The following is a 27118-nucleotide window of genomic DNA, read 5'->3' as shown; positions in this document are numbered from 1 at the left end:
AATTTCACTGAATAAGCATTCACTTAATATACAATTTTCTGGTCATTTAACTTTTGCCTCATTACGTTGCTGAAGAATAAACATGCTATTTAATTTACCTTGCATCAACTCCATCAAACACTTTCTGGCACTCATTTCCAATGACTTCTTGCTTTAGATAATACAGCATTCTTACACGAAGCAAAACTCTAAAAATGAGGGGGAAAAAAAAATCAAAAGACACAAAGACATTAATCATTAAAGAAAATTCATCCATGGGGTTAAAATTAGAAAAGAATTTGTATACAAAATTTTTATAATGAAATAATGATAATTACTTCTGATTAAATAAACCTCATTACTATCATATATATAAAATAGGTTTCTTCAAAATCTTTACAATCATCATTATTTAATATCCAAGTAAGATATAATGAGATCACTTGGAGGCCAGTTTTTTTTCTCTCTCTGCTGATGAAAAGTGACACAAGAGGTACCATGATTTGCTGAAGGATACCCTGGTAAGAATAAGATTAGGATTGGTCCTAGACCACACTGTCTCTGTACTCAGAATCAGCATGCTTTAAGATTGTTAATAAATTCAGAAGTAAACTTGCAATGGGTTGTGTTAAAAATACCCTACTACCTACTTATTACAGTGGTGTTTTATATGTTTTTTGTAGCCTTCATCTTGAAGTAGCTGCTCAGGATTGTATTTTCGAAGCCATTCTGCTTTTTGTATATCAAATGAGCTTGTTTGAGTCTTTACTTTCTTCCCTTTTCGACCTCTGGGTACAGGGGCTGACAGACCTGTTAAAATGAGAAGGACAAATGAAATCAGGGATAATTTGTATAAAGACGGTCAATTTAAAACATTTTTTCAATGGAAGAAATTTCTGGAGACTTTCAGAGGTCTGTGTAGGCTATACAGAGATCTTTGAAAAATTAATGGTAAAAATATAAACTCAATCACAAGATAAGTCCACGATACCACACACATATTAACACAATTTCTGCCAACCACCCAATTTCATATCCCCAATTAATCATTCTGATTACCTCTATGTTGCAAAACATTTTTTTTCCAAATGTAAAAACTGAAAGATCAAACCTTTCCCTCTGCTTTACTTTTTGCTTCCTTAGTTACAAAAATACAAGTTGTGGCCTCTTGATTTTCAAAACTGATTGTTACTAATAACATGGATTAGGTTTTGTGGGGTTCCTGTTTAAGAGAGCTAAATTCATTTGATTTCACTCTTAATCTTAACATATTCCATATTTGGTCAGTTTTTAAAAAAAATTTATTTATTTATTTATTTATTTTTGGCTGTGGTGGGTCTTTGTTTCTGTGCGAGGGCTTTCTCTAGTTGTGGCAAACGGGGGCCACTCTTCTTCACGGTGCGCGGGCCACTCTTCACCACGGCGCACGGGCCTCTCACTGTCGTGGCCTCTCTTGTTGCGGAGCACAGGCTCCAGACGCGCAGGCTCAGTAGTTGTGGCTCATGGGCCCAGTTGCTCCGCGGCATGTGGGATCTTCCCAGACCAGGGCTCGAACCCGTGTCCCCTGCATCGGCAGGCAGATTCTCAACCATTGCGCCACCAGGGAAGCCCTGGTCAGTTTCTTATTAAAGGAAATAATACATAAAGTCCAATTCACTCTTTCCTTCCCAGACATAGTCACTACCCTGAATTTGATTTTCATTTCATACACGTTTATACTTGTGTGTTGGAGAAATATTCAGTATTTAAGCTTTCATTACATTATACATGCAATTCTGTAACTTATTTATTATATTTAATTTTTTTCTGAGATTTATAAATACTTGCTGATTCATGGAGGCTCTAATTCATCCATTTTAACTGCTGTGTAAAAATCTATTCTATGACTATATCACCTGCATATTATTCTTCAACTATGCTGGAGTTGTTTCACTTACAAGTTTTCACGATTACAAATAATACAGCTGTGCTTCTTCCTTTCAATTCTTGTCTATCTTTTCCCTGCCATATTCTACCAGCTAGGAGTTTCATCACAATGGTAAATAGAAGCACTATGTAGGTTTGTCCCATTTCTCCTTAGGATTTTGGTGGGTTTTGCCTTTATATTTTGATACTATTTTGTTCAGTGCATACAAGTTCATTTTGTTATATCTTCTTTTATGGATTAGTTTTTTTTTATTATGTAGTATCCTTTTTTAATCTCAATTAATGCTTCCATCTTAAATTGCATTTTAGTCTATGTTAATAATGCTCTGTATTCTAGTCCTCCTGACCCTTGTTGGTTTGGAAACTAAACAGTGCATATTTAAAAATACACATATTGAAATTTTCCTAATAAAATATGGAGATGTTTTATATTTTTAAATTTCTCCAAAAAAAAAAAATTTCTCCCTACCATAATTTCCTCAGATTCATCATTTAATCCTATTTTCTTTTTAATGTAACTGCATGTTAATTTTTACATGTTAATTTGTAATTTTTAAGAGGTCTGTGTCTTGAATGTTTCTACAGTACTTTCGTCTTTTTTCAAAATCATAGTATATCTGAAGTATCTTTGCAGATATTAATGATATTTTTTAAAAAGTTGTCTTCTCCTTTCACAGTCTTTGTTTCCTACAAGTTCATTTTAGTGGTTTGTTTTTAGTCTCTCTCTCATGTTGGAGATGTTCCTCAGATGCCTGATACCCTTGGTTATTTGCTCATATTTAAGAATGACAGAAAAGTTGATAGACAGGCTGAATGAGTGGAGGTGACTGTCGACTCTTTGAAGGGTAATCCAGCTGGTTTTTTCCTGTCATTATCTTTAGGTTTTGGTCTGGTCAATTCACCAAGGACAATTCCTTAGTTTTCTTCCTTGAGTATGACACTGTCCAGTATACATATTCATTTAACAGCCATTTAGTAGCTCCATGTTGCAAATACCAATGAAATGCAGACATTCTCTATTTTATCTTCTCCAGAGAATAAACATTCAGTCAGTCTTCGCCATGGATACATGGAGTTGAAAAGGGTATTTAGGGATCTGATCCCCCTTTTAAACAACTTTTAATCAAAGCCCCTGTCCTTTATATCCACTTTCAGAGGTCACGGATGTCACAAACTCCTGAAACTTTTAGATAATCTATGAAGCAAATCAGTTGGTTGTTGCCCTTTCCTACTGTTGACCTAAGTTTCAGCTCTCTCTGGTTGGTTAAGTTAGTCATCACTAATCTAATGCTTCTAGGTTCCAAAATTCCTTTTCCATTCTCTCTACTTTTAAGGGTTTATCCTTATTTATTTTAAAATTATAGAATTAAGCATATACAAAAATAAATGGAATAATATGATGGATCACAGATCCTATCATCCAACTTCATTAATTATGAATTCATAGCCAATTTGGCTTCATCTATATCCTGTTTGTTCCCCAACCTCCAACACTATTTTGAAATAAATCGAAGACAACCACCACTTCATTAATAAATGTCTGAGTATCTTTTAACATATGTAAAATATAAGGCTTCCTTAAAAACAAAACAAAAAACTACAATACCATCATCAGCCCTAAGAAATGCAATAACACGTACTTAATATTTACTATTCAAATTTAGAATTATCTAATAAAGATAATAGACAAATTTCTTCTGGGTTGTTTGCTTCAATCAGGATCCAAATAAGGCCCACACACTGCAACTGGCTGAGGACTCATAAACATCTTTCAGGTTATAGCAGGGTTTTCAATCTTGGCACTATTGCTATTTTGAGCTGCACAGTTTTTCACTGTAGGGGCAGTCTGTGCTCTTGTGGCCTCTACAAACTAGATGCCATTAACATGCTCAAAGCTGTGACAACCCAGGGTGGGAGCAAGATTGGGGCACAAGATCATGTCTGGTGTGAGCCAATGGTTTATAGATACCCTCCCCATTTTCCTCCCCTTCCACTATTTACTTGTTAAAGAAACTAAAATTTATACCTGTACAATTTATAAAGCTTGATGCCTTGAATTTTTTTCCCTTTATTGACATATAAGTTGGGTTTCAAGGAAGAGTGAAATTATATTTGTGTGAATCTTCCATCTTTACCAGAAATCAGCTCTTCACATTAATAATTTCATTGTCTCCTATTAAGATAGACCTCCAGTGACCACCCTAATCTAAACTAGGTACTTTCTGTTGTTCTCAATCTCAGTACTTAGTTTATTTACTTCACAGTACTCATCATAATCTATAATTATTTAGGTAATTTATCTGCCTTCTTATTATGTCTGTCTGCCTGACCAGGTTCACGAGCTCAGGGATCTTGTCTGTGTTGTTCCTTCTCATCTTCCCAGTACTTTGCACAAGAAGCGCAGAACAGGCACTTTAACAGGTATTTGTTGATTAAATAGAATAAAATTGTAACACCAATTTAAGGGCACAGTAATCTTTTTATCTTTATAGAAAATTCAATTATTTTATGCAAAAAAGAATGTTCGTAGGGTTATGGAGCAAATGCTACTTGTATATATCTCTGATGGGACTATAAATTGACACAGCCACATTTGACAGCAAATTAAAACAGTTATAACAATTTTAAATGTATATACCACAGTGTTCCAAATTTTAATATACATACTAATTGCTGAGGAACTTGTTAAAATGTAGATTCTGATGTAGTAAGTCTGAGGTCTAAGATTCTGCATTTCTAAGAAGCTCCTGGGAGATGCTGATGCTGTTAACACACAGACCACATTTTAGGTCCTAAGGACGTATATATGCTGTACCTCAACAATTCCATTTCTTGATATTTACTTTAGTGGAAGATTTATTCCTGTGCACAAGGAGGAATGTAAAAGGATCTTCACTAAAACCTGTTTTTCAATTATCTAAAATTGGAAACATCCTAAATGCGCATCATCAAAGGAGATGCTAAATGAATTAAGAAATATCCATACTATGGACTACTAAGCAGGAGTTTAAAAAATAAAATAGATCTACATGAATACAGATGGGATGACCTCTAGGACATACTACTGGGTCAACAACTTGTAAACAAATACACGTTTGATAACAGTATATAAAACCCAACCAAACTGATAACACTAGTCCTTTCCAACATGGAACTTGAATTAAGAGTGAAGCTTAAGGGTTCTTTACTATTATCTGAAATGCTTCAATATTTTATAGGGTACTATGTTAAGTGCTACTTACATAACTAAAACTAAATTTAAAAAGGAAATAAAAGAATGTTCTTACCTAGATGATTTTGTAGCTCTCGTGTCTGCCCATCTTCGGTTGGAGTAATGAGATCCCATATGAAGCCTTTAATTTTCTCATCTCCTCGGTAGTGAACAAGGCAATAAGCTAAGAGGGCTCGGCAAATTATTTCCACATCGTGCTCATTTAGCTGCCTTTTAAAACGGCCATGAGACAGAATCTCTCGCCATCGGCCCCACCTAGTTAAAAAAAGGTATATTTATATTAATATTGGGTGAAATCCTAGAGAAAACATAACTCATGGATAAAAGGCCTGAAACCTGCAAAAAACACACTTTGTCAATGATAGAATTTACCTACTAAAGTTTTTTCCCCCATAGAATAAACTGCAGAGTCATGGTATAGTAATTTCTAGTATATTTTATTCAATAATGGATAAAAACATTATCCATTTTGTGTTACTGAATATGCAAATCTAAGAACAAGGAGTTTGATATTAGCAATACATTTATAATATTAAAATTTAAAGATATCTCATCAATTGCTATTAAGTATATGTTAAATATATAAATTCATGGTACTTAAAAAATACATTTTATTGATTCTAACAAGATAAAAAGCATATTAGAATATAGTATATGTTTCCCATAAATTTGTACACCAGACTACTAACAGTAAACATTAAAAATAATATTTTACCCATAAACTAGCAGATTTTTCTCTACTCTAAAGCATTCAGTTCTTCCATAGCCATTCGAACGCTCACAGGGTCTCCGGAGTTTGGGCTTTTCATCTCCTTCACTTTCAGCTTCAGATAATTCAGCCAATTCATCTTTTGTAGCACTGAAGGGTCTTGTTTGCTTCCTAATTCTTGGAGTGTCAATAACCAAGCTGTTCTGTAAAATTTAACAGCTATTACTTGAAGGTCCTTTTATTATTTTGCTTATAACAATATTTTACATTTTTACCTTTCAAACTGTACAAACAATAATTTTATAAAACCAGAACAAATTACTAACAATTCCACTGACCTACCAAATCAACATAAAATTTTTTTATTCCTTTAAAATCCTTATTACCATTTGTCATAATTTCATATTACAATCATAGGATAAAAAAATTTGGTATATGGCTTTATTAATATGAAAGTTACTGTATTGTGCTTCTACAACAACTATAAACTATATTTTAAACTGAATTTATGCATCATAATTTTCTTTACCTAATTAATTCATAATGCAATTTGAATTAATACAAATAGATTGTTTTAAATTTTTAAAATATATAATGCTAAAAAGTAAATCTTTGTAATCTAAGTTTATCCTAAAGATAAGTCCAAAGGAAGTGAAATATCCAAAAATGGAAATATTGGTCAAAGGGCATAATTATTTTATGGATCCAGAATCATGTTTCAGTGCTTTCCAAAAGACTTACACTAATCTACAACAAGCAAAGTAATAAGTATATGAACCTCACTATGGTCAATGAAGTCTAATTCATTCAAAACAACGTAAGTTGACAAACTTTAATCTTTATTGACCAATTTATCTAAGTTAGGTACTATGTTATGGGCTATGACTAAGATAGCTTTCTGCTCATGAGAAATTCACAGTCTTGAGGCTCAGTTTAATGTGTAAACAAATAAATGCTATTCAGGATGCAATATTTTATAAGATGAGTGCCATAAAAGAAAGATTTACAAAGTAGTGATACTAGAAAGAGATCTTCAAGAATGAGAAGTAGTTTGCTAGGCATCCAAGGAGGAGATGGCATTATAAGTGAAGAAAACAGTAATGGACCTGAAAAGGTATTCTATGTTCAAGTCCTAGAGCAGGAGATGGTAAACGCTAGGAGGGGAAGCAGGGACCAGACCATGTAGGTTCTGCTGTCCCACAGTAGTATGACCACAGTGCACTGAACTTAAAGGGGTACATAATGTTAATATGTCTTAATACTGGTGACATTAGCCTTCTCTATTAAGTTTTTCCACTGTAAACTTACTAGTTTTCCTTTTGTAATTAATAAATATTTTGGAAGATATACTTTGAAGATATATAAAAATTCTGTTTCTCCTTATATTCTACACACTAATTTTAGAATTCATCAATGGGGTGGATTGAGATTTTCTATTTCTCTTATTCCTTCTACATTTATTAATTGGCACCTTCTATATAAGAAAGAGTTGACAAGGACCTACTGTATAACACAGGGAACTATACTCAGTATTCTGTAATAAGCTTAAAAGAATCTGAAAAAAAATTATGTATTTATAACACTTTGTTGTACACCTGAGACTAAAACATCGTAAATCAACCTACTTCAAAAAAAATAATTACTTAATTAAAAAAAAGAAAGAGTTGTCCCTTTCCCTGGTCCCAACTTAAAAAAAAAACAACCATAATTGTATTTTCTCTTGAGTAAATTTTCAAGTGTTTTTTGCCCATAATCTTTTAAGATTTTGATTTATTTCTACTTGTGATCAATTTACATTAGCTTTTATATAATAAAAATATTAACTTTCATATATACTTCTGCTACAAATAGTCACCAGTCTGATTGCAATTTTATTTTTCCATTACATAATTTTTAGTCATATATTTGAATATGCCAATTATTTCCCTTTGTGGTTTGTTTCTAATTTAGAATGTTTTCCCACCAAATATTTGATAAAATAGAAATCTATTTTTACTATTTTTTCATGCTTTGTTTCAAAAATAAATTTTTTATCACAAATTGGAGTTTACTTGGCATAGAGTATATTATTAAAATGCTTCCCCAATGCTAACTCAAATTTTAATCATGATTATTAAATAACCCCTTTTTCTCTAATGCTATTTCTTTATTTATATCCTATAATTTGACCTTCTCCTGTTCTTATTCTATTCTTTGCTCTGTATACATTTCTCTCAGTATCATGGTTCCTTTATAATATGTTAATATGCTTTTATGTTTTAACATATAGTAAGTAATGCCAATCTGTCTTCATGGTACTTCTTGTCAGAAAATTATAAAATTTTTGAGAAGTACAAATTAGAAAACATAGCTGCAAAGTATTACATGACTATATGCTTATATAAGTTTATTTATAAAATCCATAACTCCTTAGGATAATCTATAAGACCCTATTGAAATGAGCCATACCTATCATCTTTGACCTAACCTGTCACCACTCTCACTATCCCCCTCCATTCTGACACAATGCCATTTCTATTTCTGGAACACTGTAAGCTTATTTCAAACAATGGCTCACTGCCATTCCCTCTACCTTGAAAGCTTTTATCTCATGTCTTTACACTGTTGGCTGGTTCTCATCATTCAAGTCTCAGCACAGATGTCCCCTCAGAGTGACCTCCCTTGACCACTTTTCCTAATGCTATCTACACTCCTCCAGGCATTCTCTACCATCTTAACATTTTATTTTCTTCAGTCTCAGAAATTATCTTATATATTTGTTTACTTACCCACCAGAATTTGTAAGCTCTATTAAGCAGTGCTTCATCTGTCTTGTTCATTTTAGCCCTAATGTGAGAATGGTACTTGGCTCACAGTGTGCTCTAGTTGGATTCAGCACAAATGTACGAGTGTCTGCGTATTACCATTATAATACTTTTGAAAAATCATAAACAAACATCACACTGTAAGTATTGTTCTATTTCTCTCTCTTTTTTTTTTTTATTGTGGTACACGGGCCTCTCACTGTTGTGGCCTCTCCCGTTGCGGAGCACAGGCTCCGGATGCGCAGGCCCAGCGGCCATGGCTCACGGGCCCAGCTGCCCCACGGCATGTGGGATCTTCCTGGACCAGGGCACGAACCCATGTCCCCTGCATCAGCAGGCGGACTCTCAACCACTGTGCCACTAGGGAAGGCCTCTCTCTTTTTAAAGTTAACTGTCTTGTCTTAGAGCTCTATGTGAGTACATAGGGATCTACATGATTATTTTTACTTACTGCATTAGACAGTATAAAAGTACCAATTAGTTTCTAATTTTTTTCTAAAATGAAAAATGTTGCGATGTACATCACTGTACTACATTATCATTGTACATGTGTGATTATTGCTGTAAGACAGATTCCTAAAAGTGGATTTAATATTGTTGAGTATTTATTCTTCCAGGGTAATTTTAGATTTTGTCTGGTTATATGAACAAATTCTTAACATTTTGATTGGGGCTGCATTTCTATGTTTATTAACTCAACCTACAAATGTTTAAAATATGTAGTTTTTCTTCCCAATTGACAAATCTCACAATTAAGTTTGGTAATTTACTTTACTGAAATCATATACGTCCAGTAGGTATTCCCCTAAGTGTTCTAAATCTTTTTTTCTACTACGAAGTAGACTTCCTCTTCCATATATTTTTCTACTGCTGTTAGTACTGATATTTAAGAAGGCTAAATGGCATATTTATCTTCTATCAGTTAATTCACTAATTCATCTATTAATTTATAGTGGTTTGCAAATTCCATTGACTTTTTAAGGCATATAAACATGCCAATATGAAAATAGTAATATTTTAATAAATATCTCTTTCTAATTTACTTTTTTATAATGTTTCATACAGAATTATACATATTTCCAAAATATATTAAATAATAATTATTATTGGGCAGTGGCATTATTCCTCATTGTAAAGTTTTACATCTTATAAGGTTATCTATTAAAATAGATCCCATGCATCAATGCTTAATATAAATTTCTTTTAATCATTTAGCAGTTATTTTGGAAGTAGGTAAGGCTCACAAACATTGATTCCTATAAATTATCAGACAGGTAGATGTCTTTTGAAGTGAACAGTTACGTTATTATCAGTTCCATGAATTCTGTGCTAGCTTTTTGGCCCTTTCTTCCTTAACTCCAAGGGATGTTATAAAAGAAACAGTTTAAAAATGCCACTTTATTTTTTAAATTTCATAATATTTACTAAGCATAGCTAGATCTATGTACGTAAGTAGGACTGGATCTTAAATTTTTTATAGTTCTTTGTCAGATTTTGAAGATGCCACTTTCTTGACTGCTTTTTTTTTCTCCTTTTGTATTTGACTAGATCATTAATGGTATCTGACACCAAAATAACAAAAAGAAGGTTAAAAAGCGAAATAAAAGTAATCCGTTATAAGACATTTTAAAAATTAAAAAACATATTATAATTTTAAGAACACAAACACCCTCCAAAATTAAACTTTAACCGTATTACAACCTATCACAACAAATATCAGAAGAATTAAACAGAAGCAGTGCCTGACTCAATGTTATCATTCTACAGCCCTGTATCAATTTATTTATGCAGATTAATTTATTTCAGTCAGTACACAGTGGAACACCTTAAAATATTATAATAATATTACCAAAGTATTCCCACAGGTAATATTTTTTAAACGGAAATAAATACTTACTCTACCACTGATGGCATCTATATCTATTTCTGCCTTTTTCGCCCATTTTTGCCAGAAGTTGGGATCATCTAAGGAAATATCTGTTCGATTTCCAGATGCCACAAAACTTGCCTGAAATACATAATGGTAGTTTTTCAAAATGTTTTGAAACGTAGAGGAAAAATCTATCAAAGTATATCTAAAACCTTATCTCTTCACATTTAGTGTGGATAGAATTTGAATTCAGCATATACACACATGCACTCAAAGTACGTTTCAAACTACAATGGTCTGAAACATAGCACAGCATCTGCTTAAGGCAAAAGGCTTAATACCAACACAGGCTGGAGTTTTAGGAGCAAAATTAAAGAAGTTATTATTGTTGTTTGACTTTTAAACTTTGGGTAAGCAGGGATCAAATCGTTTTAGTCAAAAAACCATACAGGATACAATACTGCATTTTAGAAATACTATACAACAACACAGCAATCCCACTACTGGGCATATACCCTGAGAAAATCATAATTCAAAAAGAGTCATGTATCACAATGTTCACTGCAGCACTATTTACAACAGCCAGCACATGGAAGCAACCTAAGTGTCCATCGACAAGTGAATAAAGAAGATGTGGCACATATATACAATGGAATATTACTCAGCTATAAAAAGAAATGAAATTGAGTTATTTGTAGTGAGGTGGATGGACCCAGAGTCTGTCATACGGAGTGAAGTAAGACAGAAAGGGAAAAACAAATACCGTATGCTGACACATATATATGGAATCTAAAAAAAAAAATGGTTCTGAAGAACCTAGGGGCAGGACAGGAATAAAGACGCAGACGTAGAGAATGGACTTGAGGACATGGTTGGGGGGAGGCTAAGCTGGGACGAAGTGAGAGAGTGGCATGGACATATATACACTACCCAAATGTAAAATCAATAGCTAGTGGGAAGCAGCTGCATAGCACAGAGAGATCACTCAGTGCTTTGTGAGCACCTAGAGGGGTGGGATAGGGAGGGTGGGAGGGAGATGCAAGAGGGAGGAGATATGGGGATATATGTATATGTATAGCTGATTCACTTTGTTATAAAGCAGAAACTGACATACCATTGTAAAGCAATTATACTCTGATAAAGATGTTAAAAAAAAAAAGAAAGAAAGGAAATACTACATGAATAGGGATTTCCCAGGTAGTCCAGTGGTTACACCTCCGCACTCCCAACGCAGGGGGCCTGGGTTCAATCTATGGTGGGGCAACTAAGATCCCACATAACGCAACTAAGCTCGTGCACTACGAGTACTGAACTCGCATGCTTTAGAGCCCTCACGTCACAAGCCCGTGTGCCACAACTAGAGAGCCTGTGTGCTACAATAAAGATCCAGTGTAGCTAAAACAAATAATTTAATTTTTAAAAAAATGAATATTAAGAAATTAGGTTACAAGAAGAATTTCAAACCTATTTGCCCTAGACAGTTCATTTTCTGGTATTCTCCTACTTTATTTCCATCCCATTTTTACATAGATATGTCTCCTAAAAAAATGCAATACAGAATATAAGAAATACAGAAAAATGAGTCATTGCCTATCTTTATTTATTTTTTTGCGGTATGCGGGCCTCTCACTGTTGTGGCCTCTCCCATTGCGGAGCACAGGCTCCGGACACGCAGGCTCAGCGGCCATGGCTCACGGGCCCAGCCACTCCGCAGCATGTGGGATCCTCCCGGACCGGGGCACGAACCCACGTCCCCTGCATCAGCAGGCGGACTCTGAACCACTGCGCCACCAGGGAAGCCCCCTGCCTAACTTTATTTTGAAAACTTTTTTCCTTACAAAAAAAATACTGCATAAGCATTGTAAAAACTTAAGAAATTACAGAGGAATAAAAGAAAATATAAATGATTTATTTTCTTAAATGTTGCAGAAATTATAAAATCTTTTCATTGGACCTAATTTTAGACATTACAGTTCAACACTGTGATTCATAAATAACCATTATTTGCAACTTAAGTTCCTAAAAATAGATACGCTGCTTCAAAGAAAATTTATCAAAGTGCTTTATAAAAATGAAATACACAGAGAAGATATATAATGCTTTAACAAAAGGGCTTGAAAGATGCATGCTAAACTTCTATAGGGATAAATGGAAGGAGCTTCCAGGTGTCCACTCCTCTGGTGAGATGGAGTCGGGAGATGCTCTCCTCAGCTCCTTGCCTGGGTGGAGAAGTCAGGCTATAGGGCTGGCAGAAATCCTTGTTTGAGGGCCCCACCAAATTCCCCAGTCAGAGTGTTGCAGCTGAGCGGAGCGGCTGCTTGGGACTACTGCTCGGGTGCTGCAGAAACCCGTCTTGGAATCTGACATGTAATCAGTTTGGGACCGTTGGCCAGCTGCTCCTAACCTGGCCACATGAAGGCTCAGACTGTTCCAGTCTCTGAACTGAAGAGAACCAACACTATCAGCATATCTCTCACCACCATGAATGCAAGGTATTTCAATGAAGAGTATCAGGAGGACATATACAAATCCCAGACTGGCATGTGCAAGTTCTGAGGAATGGTGGAATAACCCAATGTATCTGGGTGACCTTTGGAGACAGCTGAGACAGAGCTACAACAGGCAGTGGCTGACACCCAACTCATAGCCCAGTTTCGCCAGCCTTGTGGCTGACAAGGTCTTGGTGCTCCAAGCGGCTGTGAGGCCTGAGCCTCTGAGGTGGGAGAGCTGAATTCAGGACACTGGTCCAGCAGAGACCTCCCGGCCCCACGTAATATCAATTGGGGAGAGCTCTCCCAGAGATCTCCATCTCAACGCTAACACCCAGCTCCACTCAACGACCAGCAAGGTAAAGTGCTGGACACCCCATGCCAAACAACTAGCAAGACAGGAAAACAACCCCACCCATCAGCAGAGAGGCTGCCTAAAATCATAATAAGCTCACAGACACCCCAAAACACAGCACTGGACACAGTCCTGCCCACCAGGAAGACAAGATCCAGCCTCATCCACCAGAACACAGGCACCAGTCCCCTCCACCAGGAAACCTACACAACCCACTGAACCAACCTTACCCACTGGGGGCAGATACCAAAAACAACGGGAACTATGAACCTGCAGCCTGTGAAAAGGAGACCCCAAATGCAGTAAGTTAGGCAAAATGAGAAGACAGAGAAATAAACAGCAGAAGAAGAAGCAAAGTAAGAACTCACCAGACCAAACAAATGAGGAGGAAATAGGCAGTCTACCTGAAAAAGAATTCAGAGTAATGATAGTAAAGATGATCCAACGTCTTAGAAATAGAATGGAGAAAATATGAGAAACGTTTAACAAGGACCTAGAAAAACTAAAGAGCAAACAATGATGACCAACACAATAAATGAAATTTAAAATTCTCTACAAGGAATCAAGAGCAGAATAACTGCAGCAGAAGAACAGATAAGTGACCGGGAAGATAAAATAGTGTAAATAACTACCACAGAGCAGAAAAAAGGAAAAAGAGTGAAAAGAATTCAGGACAGTCTCAGAGACCTCTGGGACAACATTAAACACACCAACACTCGAATTATAGGGGTCCTAGGAGAAGAAGAGAAAAAGGGACTGAGAAAATATTTGAAGAGATTATAGTTGAAAGCTTCCCTAACATGGGAAAAGCAATAGTCAATCAAGTCCAGGAAGCACAGAGTCCCATACGGGATAAAGACAAGGAGAAACATGCCAAGACACATATTAACCAAACTATCAAAAATTAAATACAAAGAAAAAATATTAAAAGCAGCAAGTGAAAAGCAATAAATAACATACATACAATGGAATTCCCATAAGGTTAACAGCTTATCTTTCAGCAGAAACTCTGCAAGCCAGAAGGGCGTGGCAGGACATATTTAAAGTGATGAAAGGGAAAAACCTACAACTAAGATTACTCTACCCAGCAAGGATCTCATTCAGATTCAATGGAGAAATTAAAACCTTTACAGACAAGCAAGAATTCAGCACCACGAAACCAGCTTTAAAACAAATGCTAAAGGAACTTCTCTAGGCAGGAAAACAAAGAAGAAGGAAAAGATCTACAATAATAAACCCCAAACAATTAAGAAAATGGTAATAGGAACATAAATATCGATAATTTCCTTAAATGTATATGGATTAAGTGCTCCAACCAAAAGACACAGACTGGCTGAATGGATACGATAACAAGACCCGTATATATGCCATATACAAGAGACCCACCTAAGACCTAGGGACACATACAGACTGAAAGTGAGGGGATGGAAAAAGATATTCCATGCAAATGGAAATCAAAAGAAAGCCGGAGTAGCAATTCTCTTACCAGACAAAACAGAATTTAAAATAAAGACTATTACAAGAGAAAAGAAGGACACTACATAATGATCAAGGGATCAATCCAAGAAGATATAACAATTGTAAATATTTATGTACCCAATACAGGAGTACCTCAGTACATAAGGCAAATGTTAACAGCCATAAAAGGGGAAATTGACAGCAACACAATAATAGTAGGGGACCTTTAACACCCCACTTTCACCAATGGACAGATCATCCAAACTGAAAAGAAGTAAGGAAACACAAGCTTTAAATGATACATTAAACAAGATGGACGTAAATGATAATTAGAGGCCACTCCATCCAAAAACAACAGAATACATTATCTTCTCAAGTGCTCATGGAACATTTTCCAGGATGGATCATATCTTGGGTCACAAATCAAGCCTTGGTAAATTTAAGAAAACTGAAATCATATCAAGTATCTATTCCAACCACAACGCTATAAGACTAGATATAAATTACAGGAAAAAAACTGTAAAAAAACACAAACCCATAGAGGCTAAACAACACACTACTAAATAATCAAGAGATCACTGAAGAAATCAAAGAGGAAATAAAAAAATACCTAGACACAAATGACAATGAAAACACGACGACCCAAAACCTATGGGATGCAGCAAAAGCAGTTCTAAGAGGGAAGTTTACAGCAATACAATCCTAGCTTAAGAAACAGGAAACATCTCGAATAAACAACCTAAACTTGCACCTAAAGCAATTAGACAAAGAAGAACAAAAAACCCCAAAGATAGCAGAAGGAAAGAAATCATAAAGATCAGATCAGAAATAAATGAAAAAGAAATGAAGGAAACGATAGCAAAGATCAATAAAACTAAAAGCTGGTTCTTTGAGAAGATAAACAAAATTGATAAACCATTAGCCAACTCATCAAGAAAGAAAGGGAGAAGACTCAAATCAATAGAATTAGAAATGAAAAAGAAGTAACAACTGACACTGCAGAAACACAAAAGATCAGGAGAGATTACTACAAGCAACTCTATGCCAATAAAATGAACCACCTGAAGGAAACTGACAAATTCTTAGAAATGCACAACCTGCCAAGACTGAATCAGGAAGAAATAGAAAATAGGAAAACACCAATCACAAGCACTGAAATTGAAACTGTGATTAAAAATCTTCCAACAAACAAAAGCCCAGGACCCAGGCTTCACAGGCGAATTCTACCAAACATTTAGAGAATAGCTAACACCTATCCTTCTCAAACTCTTCCAAAACATAGCAGAGGGAGGAACACTCCCAAACTCATTCTACGAGGCCACCATCCCCCTGATACCAAAACCAGACAAGGATGTCACAAAGAAAGAAAACTACAGGCCAATATCACTGATGAACATAGATGCAAAAATCCTCAACATAATACTAGCAAACAGAATACAATAGCACATTAAAAGGATGATACACCATGATCAAGTGGGGTTTATCCCAGGAATACAAGGAGTCTTCAATATATGCAAATCAATCAACATGATACACCATATTAACAAACTGAAGGAGAAAAACCATATGATCATCTCAGAAGATGCAGCGAAAGCTTTCGACAAAATTCAACACCCATTTATGATACAAACCCTGCAGAAAGTAGGCATAGAGGGAACTTTCCTCAACATAATAAAGGCCATATGTGACAAACCCACAGCCAACATCGTCCTCAATGGTGAAAAAGAGAAAGCATTTCCACTAAGATCAGGAACAAGACAAGGTTGCCCACTCTCACCACTCTTATTCAACACAGTTTTGGAAGTTTTAGCCACAGTGATCAGAGAAGAAAAGGAAATAAAAGGAATCGAAATCAGAAAAGAAGAAGTAAAGCTGTCACTGTTTGCAGATGACATGATACTATACATAGAGAATCCTAAAGATGCTACCAGAAAACTACTAGAGCTAATCAATGAATTTGGTAAAGTAGCAGGATAGAAAATTAATGCACAGAAATCTCTGGCATTCGTATACACTAATGATGAAAAATCTGAAAGTGAAATCAAGAAAACACTCCCATTTACCATCGCAACAAAAAGAATAAAATATCTAGGAATAAACCTACCTAAGGAGACAAAAGACCTGTATGCAGAAAATTATAAGACACTGATGAAAGAAATTAATGATACAAATAGATGGAGAGATATACCATGTTCTTGGATCGGAAAAATCAACATTGTGAAAATGACTCTACTACACAAAGCAAATACAGATTCAATGAAATCCCTATCAAACTACCACTCGCATTTTTCACAGAACTAGAACAGAAAATTTCACAATTTGTATGGAAACACAAAAGACCCCGAATAGCCAAAGCAATCTTGAGAATGAAAAGCGGAGCTGGAGGAATCAGGCTCCCTGACTTCAGACTATACTACAAAGCTACAGTAATCAAGACAGTATGGTACTGGCACCAAAACAGAAAGATAGATCAATGGAACAGGAGAGAAAGCCCAGAGATAAAGCCACACACATATGGTCACCTTATCTTTGATAAAGGAGGCAAGAATGTACAGTGGAGAAAGGACAGCCTCTTCAATAAGTGGTGCTGGGAAAACTGGACAGGTACATGTAAAAGTATGAGATTAGACTACTCCCTAACACCATACACAAAAATAAGCTCAAAATGGATTAAAGATCTAAATGTAAGGCCAAAAACTATCAAACTCTTAGAGGAAAACACAGGCAGAACACTCTATGACATAAATCACAGCAAGATCCTTTTGACCCACCTCCTAGAGAAATGGAAATCAAAACAAAAATAAACAAATGGAACCTAATGAAACTTCAAAGCTTTTCCACAGCAAAGGAAACCATAAACAAGACCAAAAGACAACCCTCAGAATGGGAGAAAATATTTGCAAATGAAGCAACTGACAAAGGATTAATCTCCAAAATTGATAAGCAGCTCATGCAGCTCAATATCAGAAAAACAAACAACCCAATCCAAAAATGGGCAGAAGACCTAAATAGACATTTCTCCAAAGAAGAGATACAGACTGCCAACAAACACATGAAAGAATGCTCAACATCATTAATCATTAGAGAAATGCAAATCAAACCTACAATGAGATATCATCTCACACCTGTCAGAACGGCCATCATCAAAAAATCTAGAAACAGTAAATGCTGGAGAGGGTGTGGAGAAAAGGGAACACTCTTGCACTGCTGGTGGGAATGTGAATTGGTACAGCCACCAAGGAGGTTCCTTAAAAAACTACAAATAGAACTACCATATGACCCAGCAATCCCACTACTGGGCATATACCCTGAGAAAACCAAAATTCAAAAAGAGTCATGTACCAAAATGTTCACTGCAGCTCTATTTACAAAAGCCCGGAGATGGAAACTACCTAAGTGTCCATCATCGGATGAATGGATAAAGAAGATGGGGCACATATATACAATGGAATATTACTCAGCCATAAAAAGAAACGAGATTGAGCTATTTGTAATGAGGTGGATGGACCTAGAGTCTGTCATACAGAGTGAAGTAAGTCAGAAAGAGAAAGACAAATACCGTATGCTAACATATACATATGGAATTTAAGAAAAGAAAAAAGTCATGAAGAACCTAGGGGTAAGACAGGAATAAAGACACAGACCTACTAGAGAATGGACTTGAGGATATGGGGAGGGGGAAGGGTGAGCTGTGACAAAGTGAGAGAGTGGCATGGACATATATACACTACCAAACGTAAAATAGATAGCTAGTGGGAAGCAGCCGCATAGCACAGGGAGATCAGCTTGGTGCTTTGTGACCACCCAGAGGGGTGGGATAGGGAGGGTGGGAGGGAGGGAGACGCAAGAGGGAAGAGATATGGGAACATATGTATATGTATAACTGTTTCACTTTTTATAAAGCAGAAACTAACATACCACTGTAAAGCAATTATACTCCAATAAAGATGTTAAAAAAAAAAAAGAACCCATTTTGATGGAACTTTAAAATGCAGAAAATTACACATAGGAAAGGTAATAAAACTATTACAAGCAAAGAAGCCATTTATGACATTCAAGATAACTGAAAGTTTTAACACTGGGAAATTGATGATATCAGGAATTAGTGTTGGGAATTCCCTGGCGGTCCTGTGGTTAGGACTCTGTGCTCTCACTGCCAAGGGTGTGGGTTCAATCCCTGGTCAGGGAACTATGATCCCAGAAGCTGCCTGTTGCGGCCAAAAAAAAGAAAAAAAAGGAATTAGTGTTAATTTTATGTTAAAACGTGATTAATAGTATCGTGGTTGTGTTAAAGAAATCTTTATCTTTAGAGGTACAGATGGGAACATTTATAGAAGTTGTGATACTGTGCCTGGGGCTTGCTTTAAATTAATATGATATGCAAACTATTATATATAGAATGGATAAACAGCAAGGTTCTACTGTATAGCACAGGGAAGTATATTCAATATCCCATAATAAACCAAAATGGAGAAGGTTATGTGTGTGTGTGTGTGTGTATATATATATATACACATATATATATATGTATATATATATAAGTGAATTACATTACTGTACAGCAGAAATTAACACAACATTGTAAACCAACTATATTTCAATAAAATAAATTTTAAAAAATAAAAAGTAAAATAATATGAAAGATGGGTAGGGTGGTGATGAAAGTTTAGTATGAGTAAATAATTGTTGAAGCTGGGTGATAAATACACAGGTCTCATTATACTATTCTGCCTATATTTGTAGTTTCAATGTTTATAAAACATCTAAAAAATTAGTAGGACAGGACTTCCCTGGTGATACAGTGTTTAAGACTCTGTGCTTCCATTTCAGGGGGAGCGGGTTCGACCCCTGGTCAGGGAACTAAGATCCCACATGCCATGCGGCACGGCAAAAATAAATAAATAAATAAAATAAAAAAGGAGTAGGAAAAAAACTAAAATCCTAAATGCTTCTTGCTGAACTTTGCAATGTCTGTTCATGACATTGCTTACCAAGTAATAAATACATTCATTCCATCATTCTTTTGAGACTGGGTTAGTAAGATGCTTGTTTATAGGAAGTATTTAACTATTATAAATGTTTAAAAATATTCATTTTCCTGGCATATTTTTGAAACAAGTCACAGAAATAAATGCTTTAACAAAATGAATTTAAATTCTGTTTTTTTGTTTGTTCTAAACTATAGCTTTATTATTATGAAACTACTAAAAAAAGCAATTTTTTATTTCTTTGAAATGATCAGTGTGGTAGGCTGAATAATGGCTTGCAAAGATATTTACGTCTTAATTTCTGGAACCTTGTGAATGTTAGTTTATATGGCAAAAGAGCCTTGGCAGATGTGCTTAAGTTAGGGATCCTGAAATGGGGAGATTAGCCTATATTATCAAGGCAGGCCCTAAATTCAATCACAGCTGTCCTGAATGCAAGAGGAAAGAAGAGGAGATTTCACTACAGAAGAGGAAAAGCCTGTGTGACAGCAGAAGCTGAGACTGGAATAATGTGGTCACAAGCAAGAAATGCAGGCACTCTTAAAAGCTGGAAGACATTAGAAACTGATCCTCTCCTAAAGCTTCCAGAAGAAATCAGCCCTGCTGACATCTTAATTTTAGCCCTGTAAGACTCATTTTGGAGTTCTGGCACCCAGAACTATAAAAGAATAAATTTGTGTTGTTTTAAGCCACTAAATTTGTGGTAATTTGTTACAGTAGCAACAGAAAATAATACAGTGAGATACCTCTTAATGACAAACCACATAATTCTAAAAACTCATCATCAACTTAAAAGAGTAAAGGTTAACTAGTTTGATAAAATGAAAAGTAGATAGCCATCATCACCTGCATAAAAGTATATGATGACAATTCATCAACATGGTATGAATATGAGTAACAGACATCTTAACTATACCCAAGTAATTCCAAATCTAAGAGGGGACTTCATTTTGTTAATTCAGAAATGAATTTCTCCTAATTGAGGACAAACAATATCCACATTTTCAAATCTTCATTAATAGAAGCTCATGAATTCTCAGGAACAATGAAAAGTTCACTGAAGTTCACAGGGTTTTATTTTGTCCTACAGTTTCATTGATATATGCCTCTTGAGAAGCCATTAAATATGAAAAGTCACTAAAAGGAAATAATTAGATTTTTGAAACATACTACTTTATGGTTGCTTACCTTAAAAAAATGTTCTATGTTACAGTAGAGAATCAATTTTGTGCTGCTACCTTATAACTGTTGATAATTAAAATAACTTGTGCAGAAGAAACTATACTTCACAATTAAATGGCTTTTAAAATATATATTCATTATAAGAAAAATGATAAATTCATTTTTCAATCTTAAAAATTTTTAATATTTGTAGATAATTCCAGATGCTCTTGTTAACTGACATATAACCTACTTTCAAGATGACATATAAAATTCTCAAAGTTCTTTTTTTGGGGGGGTCGCGCTGCACGGCATGTGGGATCCTAGTTCCCTCTGCAGTGGAAGCACGGAGTCTTAACCACTGGACCTCCAGGGAAGTCCCTCTCAAGGTTTCTAACGATGGATTAATGCCTACAGAAATGAAATGCCTGTTGTAGAAGTCCATCAAGTACTGGTTTACTGCCTACTTTCAAATGTTAAATCTTAATATCCCAGTTCCCCTCAAAATATTTTTCTTAAAATGTATTCGTTTAATCATTAAATTCCTTTATTATTTGCAAGGGAAATTTTAAATGGTGAAGTCTATCTTCCTATATCGGAAAGTAGCAGAAGATCTTAGGCACCAAAGAAGGGCCCTTATAAGTAAGCAATCCAACTGAAGCTTCATTTAGACCACTTTGTTTTCTTTTTGTAAATTAAGCAACTCAAAGCCTTTTGTTCTACACCAAATTTAACATCAGACCAGAAACTTTTCTGTTTCTAGGATCCACCTAACTGCCCTTATGAAAATCTCTCAAAACAAGATTTACGTGATATAACCACTTGTAAATGAGGTTACCAATAATGAGTTAATCGATGGATATATTTATTAATTCTAATTAGTCTTATTATGCACCCTACTCCATAAATGTAGCTTCTTATCAAAAACTCTTTGATAATACGTAGAAACATGGATTGGAATGACATTTACCAAAACCACTGAAAATAACTGCTCAGCTGAAGTTTCTGGACATTCCAAGGAAAAGCAAAAAATAGTATCAACTTTATTCCTTTGGTGCTACTATATAGTAGTGCCATATTCCACTATGCCAAATGCCCACCATGTAGTGGCATTCCCACACAATTATGGAAATGAAAAAATTATAATACAAGTACAGGTTTATGTGGTACCTCTTCAGCTACTGCGGTACCTTTTCAGTAAGCTCTCTTTTCAAATGCAACAATTACTCCCTGGTCTGAGGGTTTAAAATAGATACTTAAGTGCTTAAGTATTCACATTCTTAGAGTATAGCTGATTATGATTAGAGCATACCTGAGTAAAATAATACTCACATAGCACTTTATAGTAAAGTAGGAAAGGTCAAGCATGATTATCATGCTCTCCTTTTTCAGGACAAGAAAGACTCATAAAGGTTAAGTTAACTGTCCAAGGTCACTAAGCTCATGAGTCAGAATTCAAACCCTGAAGTTCTGACTTTCCATGATTATTATCATTAACATTGTAAATGAGGATATGCCTTCATTAATTAAAAAAAAAAAAAACTTTAAGGAGACTATCCCTATACTTGGCCTAATCAACAAAGGTGATTTCTGTGACTAATACCTTTTGGTTAAATTAAATTTCGGATAATTTCAGGCATGAGGGGAAAAGTATCTGTACATAGTGTGTTGACAACTTGAGTAAGACCAAGGAATCCAAAGGAAACAAGATTTCTCAGGAAAGAAGATAGAGCCAGGGTGTATCTATCCAATCGTGACTAGTTTTAGTTCTCAACCTTATACTTTACTTCTGCAGTATTCCTTTTGTTTCCACAATACTACTTTCTTCTGCTTTTTTATTAACTCCCAAATCTGTATCTAGCCAACTCTCCTGGACATCTCCACTTGGATGCCCTGTAAATGCCACAAATATAACAGCTCCAATATTTTATTTTCTCCATATAAACTTCCTTCTCCTCAATTCTCTATCTTACTTAATGACACCATGACCCTCCTAGCTACTTGGGCCAGAAATCTATCTTCAAGTTATTTTTGACTCCTCCTTCCACAAATTTCTAACTGGTCATCAATTCCTGTTAATTCAAGTGGGTCTCCAGTGCCCTGGTTTGCCTATCGTCACAGCCTATAGAAGCCTCTTATCTGGTCTCTATGCCTCTAGTCTTTCTCATTTCAATCTCATTCTCTACACTGCTGCTAGAGTTAAATTTCTAAACCAGAACACATTATGCCCATTTTCTGCTTGAAGGGATTTCAGAGCTTTTTAATTGCCTCAGGATCAAGTTCAAATTCCTCACAATGGAATTTTTTGAGCCCTTCACAATTTGGGTCCAACCTCCCTAACCTTCATATTCATCTCCATTTAATTTACACTGTGCATCCATACACGCCTACACCATAGTTCTTGAAATCTTCCTTGTAGGTTAGTAACATATAATTCATTTATGTGGCTTTCTCTTTTTGTAACACAACGAAATTCAAACTTCCTTCAAGACTCAGCTCAAATGTTATCTTCTCTGAAAAGGCTTTCTTGATTTGCTGTCCTCCCATTTTACGCAGAATTAATACTTTCTTTACTTTTTTCAGCGACTAGAATCCTTTCATTTTAGTGTTCCCAACACTTAGTAAAGTACCTAACACAAGATTACATTACTTTCCTGAATGAATGCGAGAAAAAAATTTCATATTAAGATTGGTATCATTACTTTTGGTGTAGCACCTGGACTACCTGCTCTATACTACAGTGCTCTCCATAAAGATGAAGAAAGACTTCTGGGTTGGAAGTGGAGAGGGGATGAATGAAGAAAATGTAGAAAGGAAGTAAAGTGGAAAGGAGAAAACCTGTATGAATCAGTGCAGGTGGGACAGAATACTGCAATAAAAAAACTCTTCAGATGAATGCAAGATATAGGTTTACCATGTCTCTATTGGGGGTTGGGGGGAAGAACATACAGGCAGTTAGTAAACTTTTAAAATGTTTTCCCCAAATAGGGGTGATACAATTATTAATATTTCTTTTCAAGACAAAAATTTCATTTTATCCTCCCCAAACTTGATTTAAATATTTAAAATTAGATTAGAAGTACTTTCCTTGAAGTACTTTAAATTATTATAAGTTAAGGTAAGATGATTTAACCTCCTACATTATATTACTTATATTTTGCTCTGACTTTGGCATATATGTTCTTTTTTAAAATATTTATTTATTTATTTATTTATTTTTGACTGTGTTGGGTCTTTGTTGCTGTGCCTCGGCTTTCTCTAGTTGTGCTGAGCGGGGGCTACTCTTTGTTGTGGCGCACGGGCTTCTCATTGCTGTGGCTTCTCTTGTTGTGGGGCACAGACTCTAGGCACATGGGCTTCAGTAGTTGTGGCACGTGGGCTCAGTAGTTGTGGTGCAACGGGCTTAGTTCCTCCGCAGCATGTGGGATCTTCCCGAGACAGGGCTCGAACCCATGTCACTTGCATTGGCAGGCAGATTCTTAACCACTGCACCCCCAGGGAAGTCTGGCATGTATGTTCTTTGATTTCTAAATTTGACTTCAAATGTTCTACTCTGATTAATACTTAGAACCATTTCTAGTTATTACTCCTACTCCATTTCACTAGCATCAGAAGAGTACATGTGAAATTTGATGTGAGAGATCAGAAATAAATGAAGGAAAAGAATATATTACCTACTTCTTTTGAGTAATTCAGTTTATTTAAACATTAAGTAGATGCTCCTCAAATAATTAGTAGAGTAAGAGACAGTTAAATTTTTTTTACGAGAGAACATTACAGGGTTTTTTTTTGTTTTTTTTTTAATAAAATATCACTCACTGTTACCTTGGCAAATGTTGACCCACGTCCTTCTGATTCAATTGTAATGGTTTTTGTACGACGTAGTAAAATCTGATCAATATCTTCTTCACAGAATTTAGAGCCTTCATCTTCTTCTTCCATAATGGCACCATAAGCACCTCTTCGAAGCAGATCTTCTATTTCCTTTTTGGAAAGCTGTTGAATCTAAAGAGACAAAATTTTGGTAATAGTTTTTTCAAGTTCATAAAATGAGAAAGTATCCCTAAAGAATGTTAAAGAACACAGAAGTCATGTTTAAATTGCATTTGGGGCTTGGGATGTACCTGAGAGAATTCTCTAAAAGAATATATTGAGGTTGTTGACTCTTTACTATCTTTAAAGTACGATTTGCCATTTGCCTAAAGTAACTCCAGTTAAAACAAAACCTCTGGGGCAGGTAACCTCTCAAGGTTCTTTTTAGTACTAGGATTCGAGAATTGTTATAAGCACAAGATATAAATAAGATTTTGAGGGGAAAAAATGCCAAAAACATCATTTATAGCAAGAGAAAGCCAACGTTAATAGTTTGGCCCTAAAAAAACAATTTGAAAAACTGTTTATAGAAAAAATGCAGAAAAACACAAATTCTACTTTGCTGTGCCATGGAACAAATGTCCTGCAAGGAAGAATTTCTATTTGAAAACACAATCTTAGAATTTACAAGCATTGACATTATATAGACAGAACAGTTTCCAAAAGTACTAACTAAATGTAGCTCTATTCTGACATTCCTCCTTACATAAAAGTATCTATCTACTGCTTAGTATGGATCAAAATTAAATAATATGCTATCTGAGGTTTAAACTAAATGTAAACAAAAACAGAAAAACTCTAGGTGAAGAAGAAAATATACATACACCACCAACATTACTTTCTCTTCCACTCATGCTCTGTAATACAGCCTTATCTAGACCCAGTTTCAGACTGGCTCGGTCAAACATCTCTCTTTCATATGAGTTACGAGTTACTAGTCGGTAGACTTTAACTGCTTTATTCTGACCGATTCTGTGGCAACGAGCTTGGGCCTATAAAAAATGAGAAATTATAGGTTAAATTAATTTATAAAATAGCACAAAAGGCATTACGCATTAAACTATCTTGATGGAATATAAAAGTATGTGCAAGAATTTTTAGACACTCTTGCTGTTGAATTGCATATAACCTTTCTCTGGAAATGAAGGTAGAACTTATTAAAATGAGACATGATTCCACAATCAGAAATAAATTAAAATTTAAACATATTTCAGAGACTATAAATCCATGAAGAAATACTATTTTTTAAAGAGGGTGTCATCAGCATAATTCTAGACAGGAACATAAACTCTGTGAACAGACTTTTTTTAGCCTCTGGCTTTAAACTTAAAATCTAACCCTAAATTTCTAATTTTTTTTCTACATTATCAACAATCTTTTCAATATATTTTAGTTAAGCTGGGTAATTCTGAGGGGAGTAAAAACCTAAGGTGGACAACTCTGGAGGCCTAAATTTTATTTAAACAAAGGAAGAACTAATTATCTAATATGCAGACATGTTGGAAGTAGAGACATCAGAGATTACATAAGAGCTTCACATTTTATCTTGGGTTCCTAAACTTAAAATTTGTCTGATAAATTTTGAACTAGATTATACACATGAGAGGTTAAAACATTATCTTTTATTAAGCCAGGTATATTCTCAAGAATAATATCAATTACAGTACTACTGAGACTATCATGAACAATAAAAGAAAAATTTCTCCAATACTTTGTTCTCTTCTCATATCCTTCCTAGAAACACATTTTCTGTAAACTTTGACTCACTCTAATCACTAATTAATATTCCTATGTTCCAACGAAGTTCAAGTAGTCTTAATTTATATGTGTACATTAATTTTCTACAGAATTTCATAAAAAGGCAATATGTCTCAATTCCATGCATACTCTATTATGTAATGATTAAGAAGATGATATCAGGATAAGCAAGTACTTATTTTTTTTTTTTTTTTTTTTGCGGTATGCGGGCCTCTCACTGTTGTGGCCTCTCCCGTGTGGAGCACAGGCTCCGGACACGCAGGCTCAGCATCCATGTCTCACGGGCCCAGCTCAGCGGCATGTGGGATCTTCCCGGACCGGGGCACGAACCCACGTCCCCTGCATCGGCAGGCGGACTCTCAACCACTGCGCCACCAGGGAAGCCCACAAGTACTTATTTTTAAGGAAGTAAAGTAAGTTATTCTTAAAGTGTAGGCCTTTCTCAAATTTACATGATATACTTTGAACAATACTGTACTTGAGTAGGTAAACCTTTTTTAGAAGTATGATACGTAA

At 35.2% G+C, this 27118-nt stretch overlaps 1 protein-coding gene across 17 annotated transcripts in view; it reads right to left on the bottom strand.

The window, feature by feature from the left end:
• Window positions 1–27118, bottom strand: part of CHD9 (chromodomain helicase DNA binding protein 9) — a 236146-nt gene that overhangs the window by 45832 nt on the left and 163196 nt on the right. For all 17 annotated transcript variants that reach the window (XM_027092199.1, XM_027092200.1, XM_027092207.1 and 14 more), the window contains 7 exons: window positions 25669–25836; window positions 24797–24976; window positions 10548–10658; window positions 5853–6049; window positions 5193–5392; window positions 630–789; window positions 99–188 (listed from right to left, as the gene is read on the bottom strand). In XM_027092199.1, coding sequence (XP_026948000.1) covers window positions 99–188; window positions 630–789; window positions 5193–5392; window positions 5853–6049; window positions 10548–10658; window positions 24797–24976; window positions 25669–25836 — 1106 coding nt within the window. The remainder of the gene's footprint in view (window positions 1–98; window positions 189–629; window positions 790–5192; window positions 5393–5852; window positions 6050–10547; window positions 10659–24796; window positions 24977–25668; window positions 25837–27118) is intronic.

The sequence above is a fragment of the Aethalodelphis obliquidens genome, unplaced genomic scaffold, assembly GCF_003676395.1.
Source record: "Aethalodelphis obliquidens isolate GAN/ISIS:26980383/991018 unplaced genomic scaffold, ASM367639v1 scaffold75, whole genome shotgun sequence".
NCBI classification, from domain to species: Eukaryota; Metazoa; Chordata; class Mammalia; order Artiodactyla; family Delphinidae; genus Aethalodelphis; species Aethalodelphis obliquidens.
This window is presented reverse-complemented; position numbering and strand designations above follow the sequence as displayed.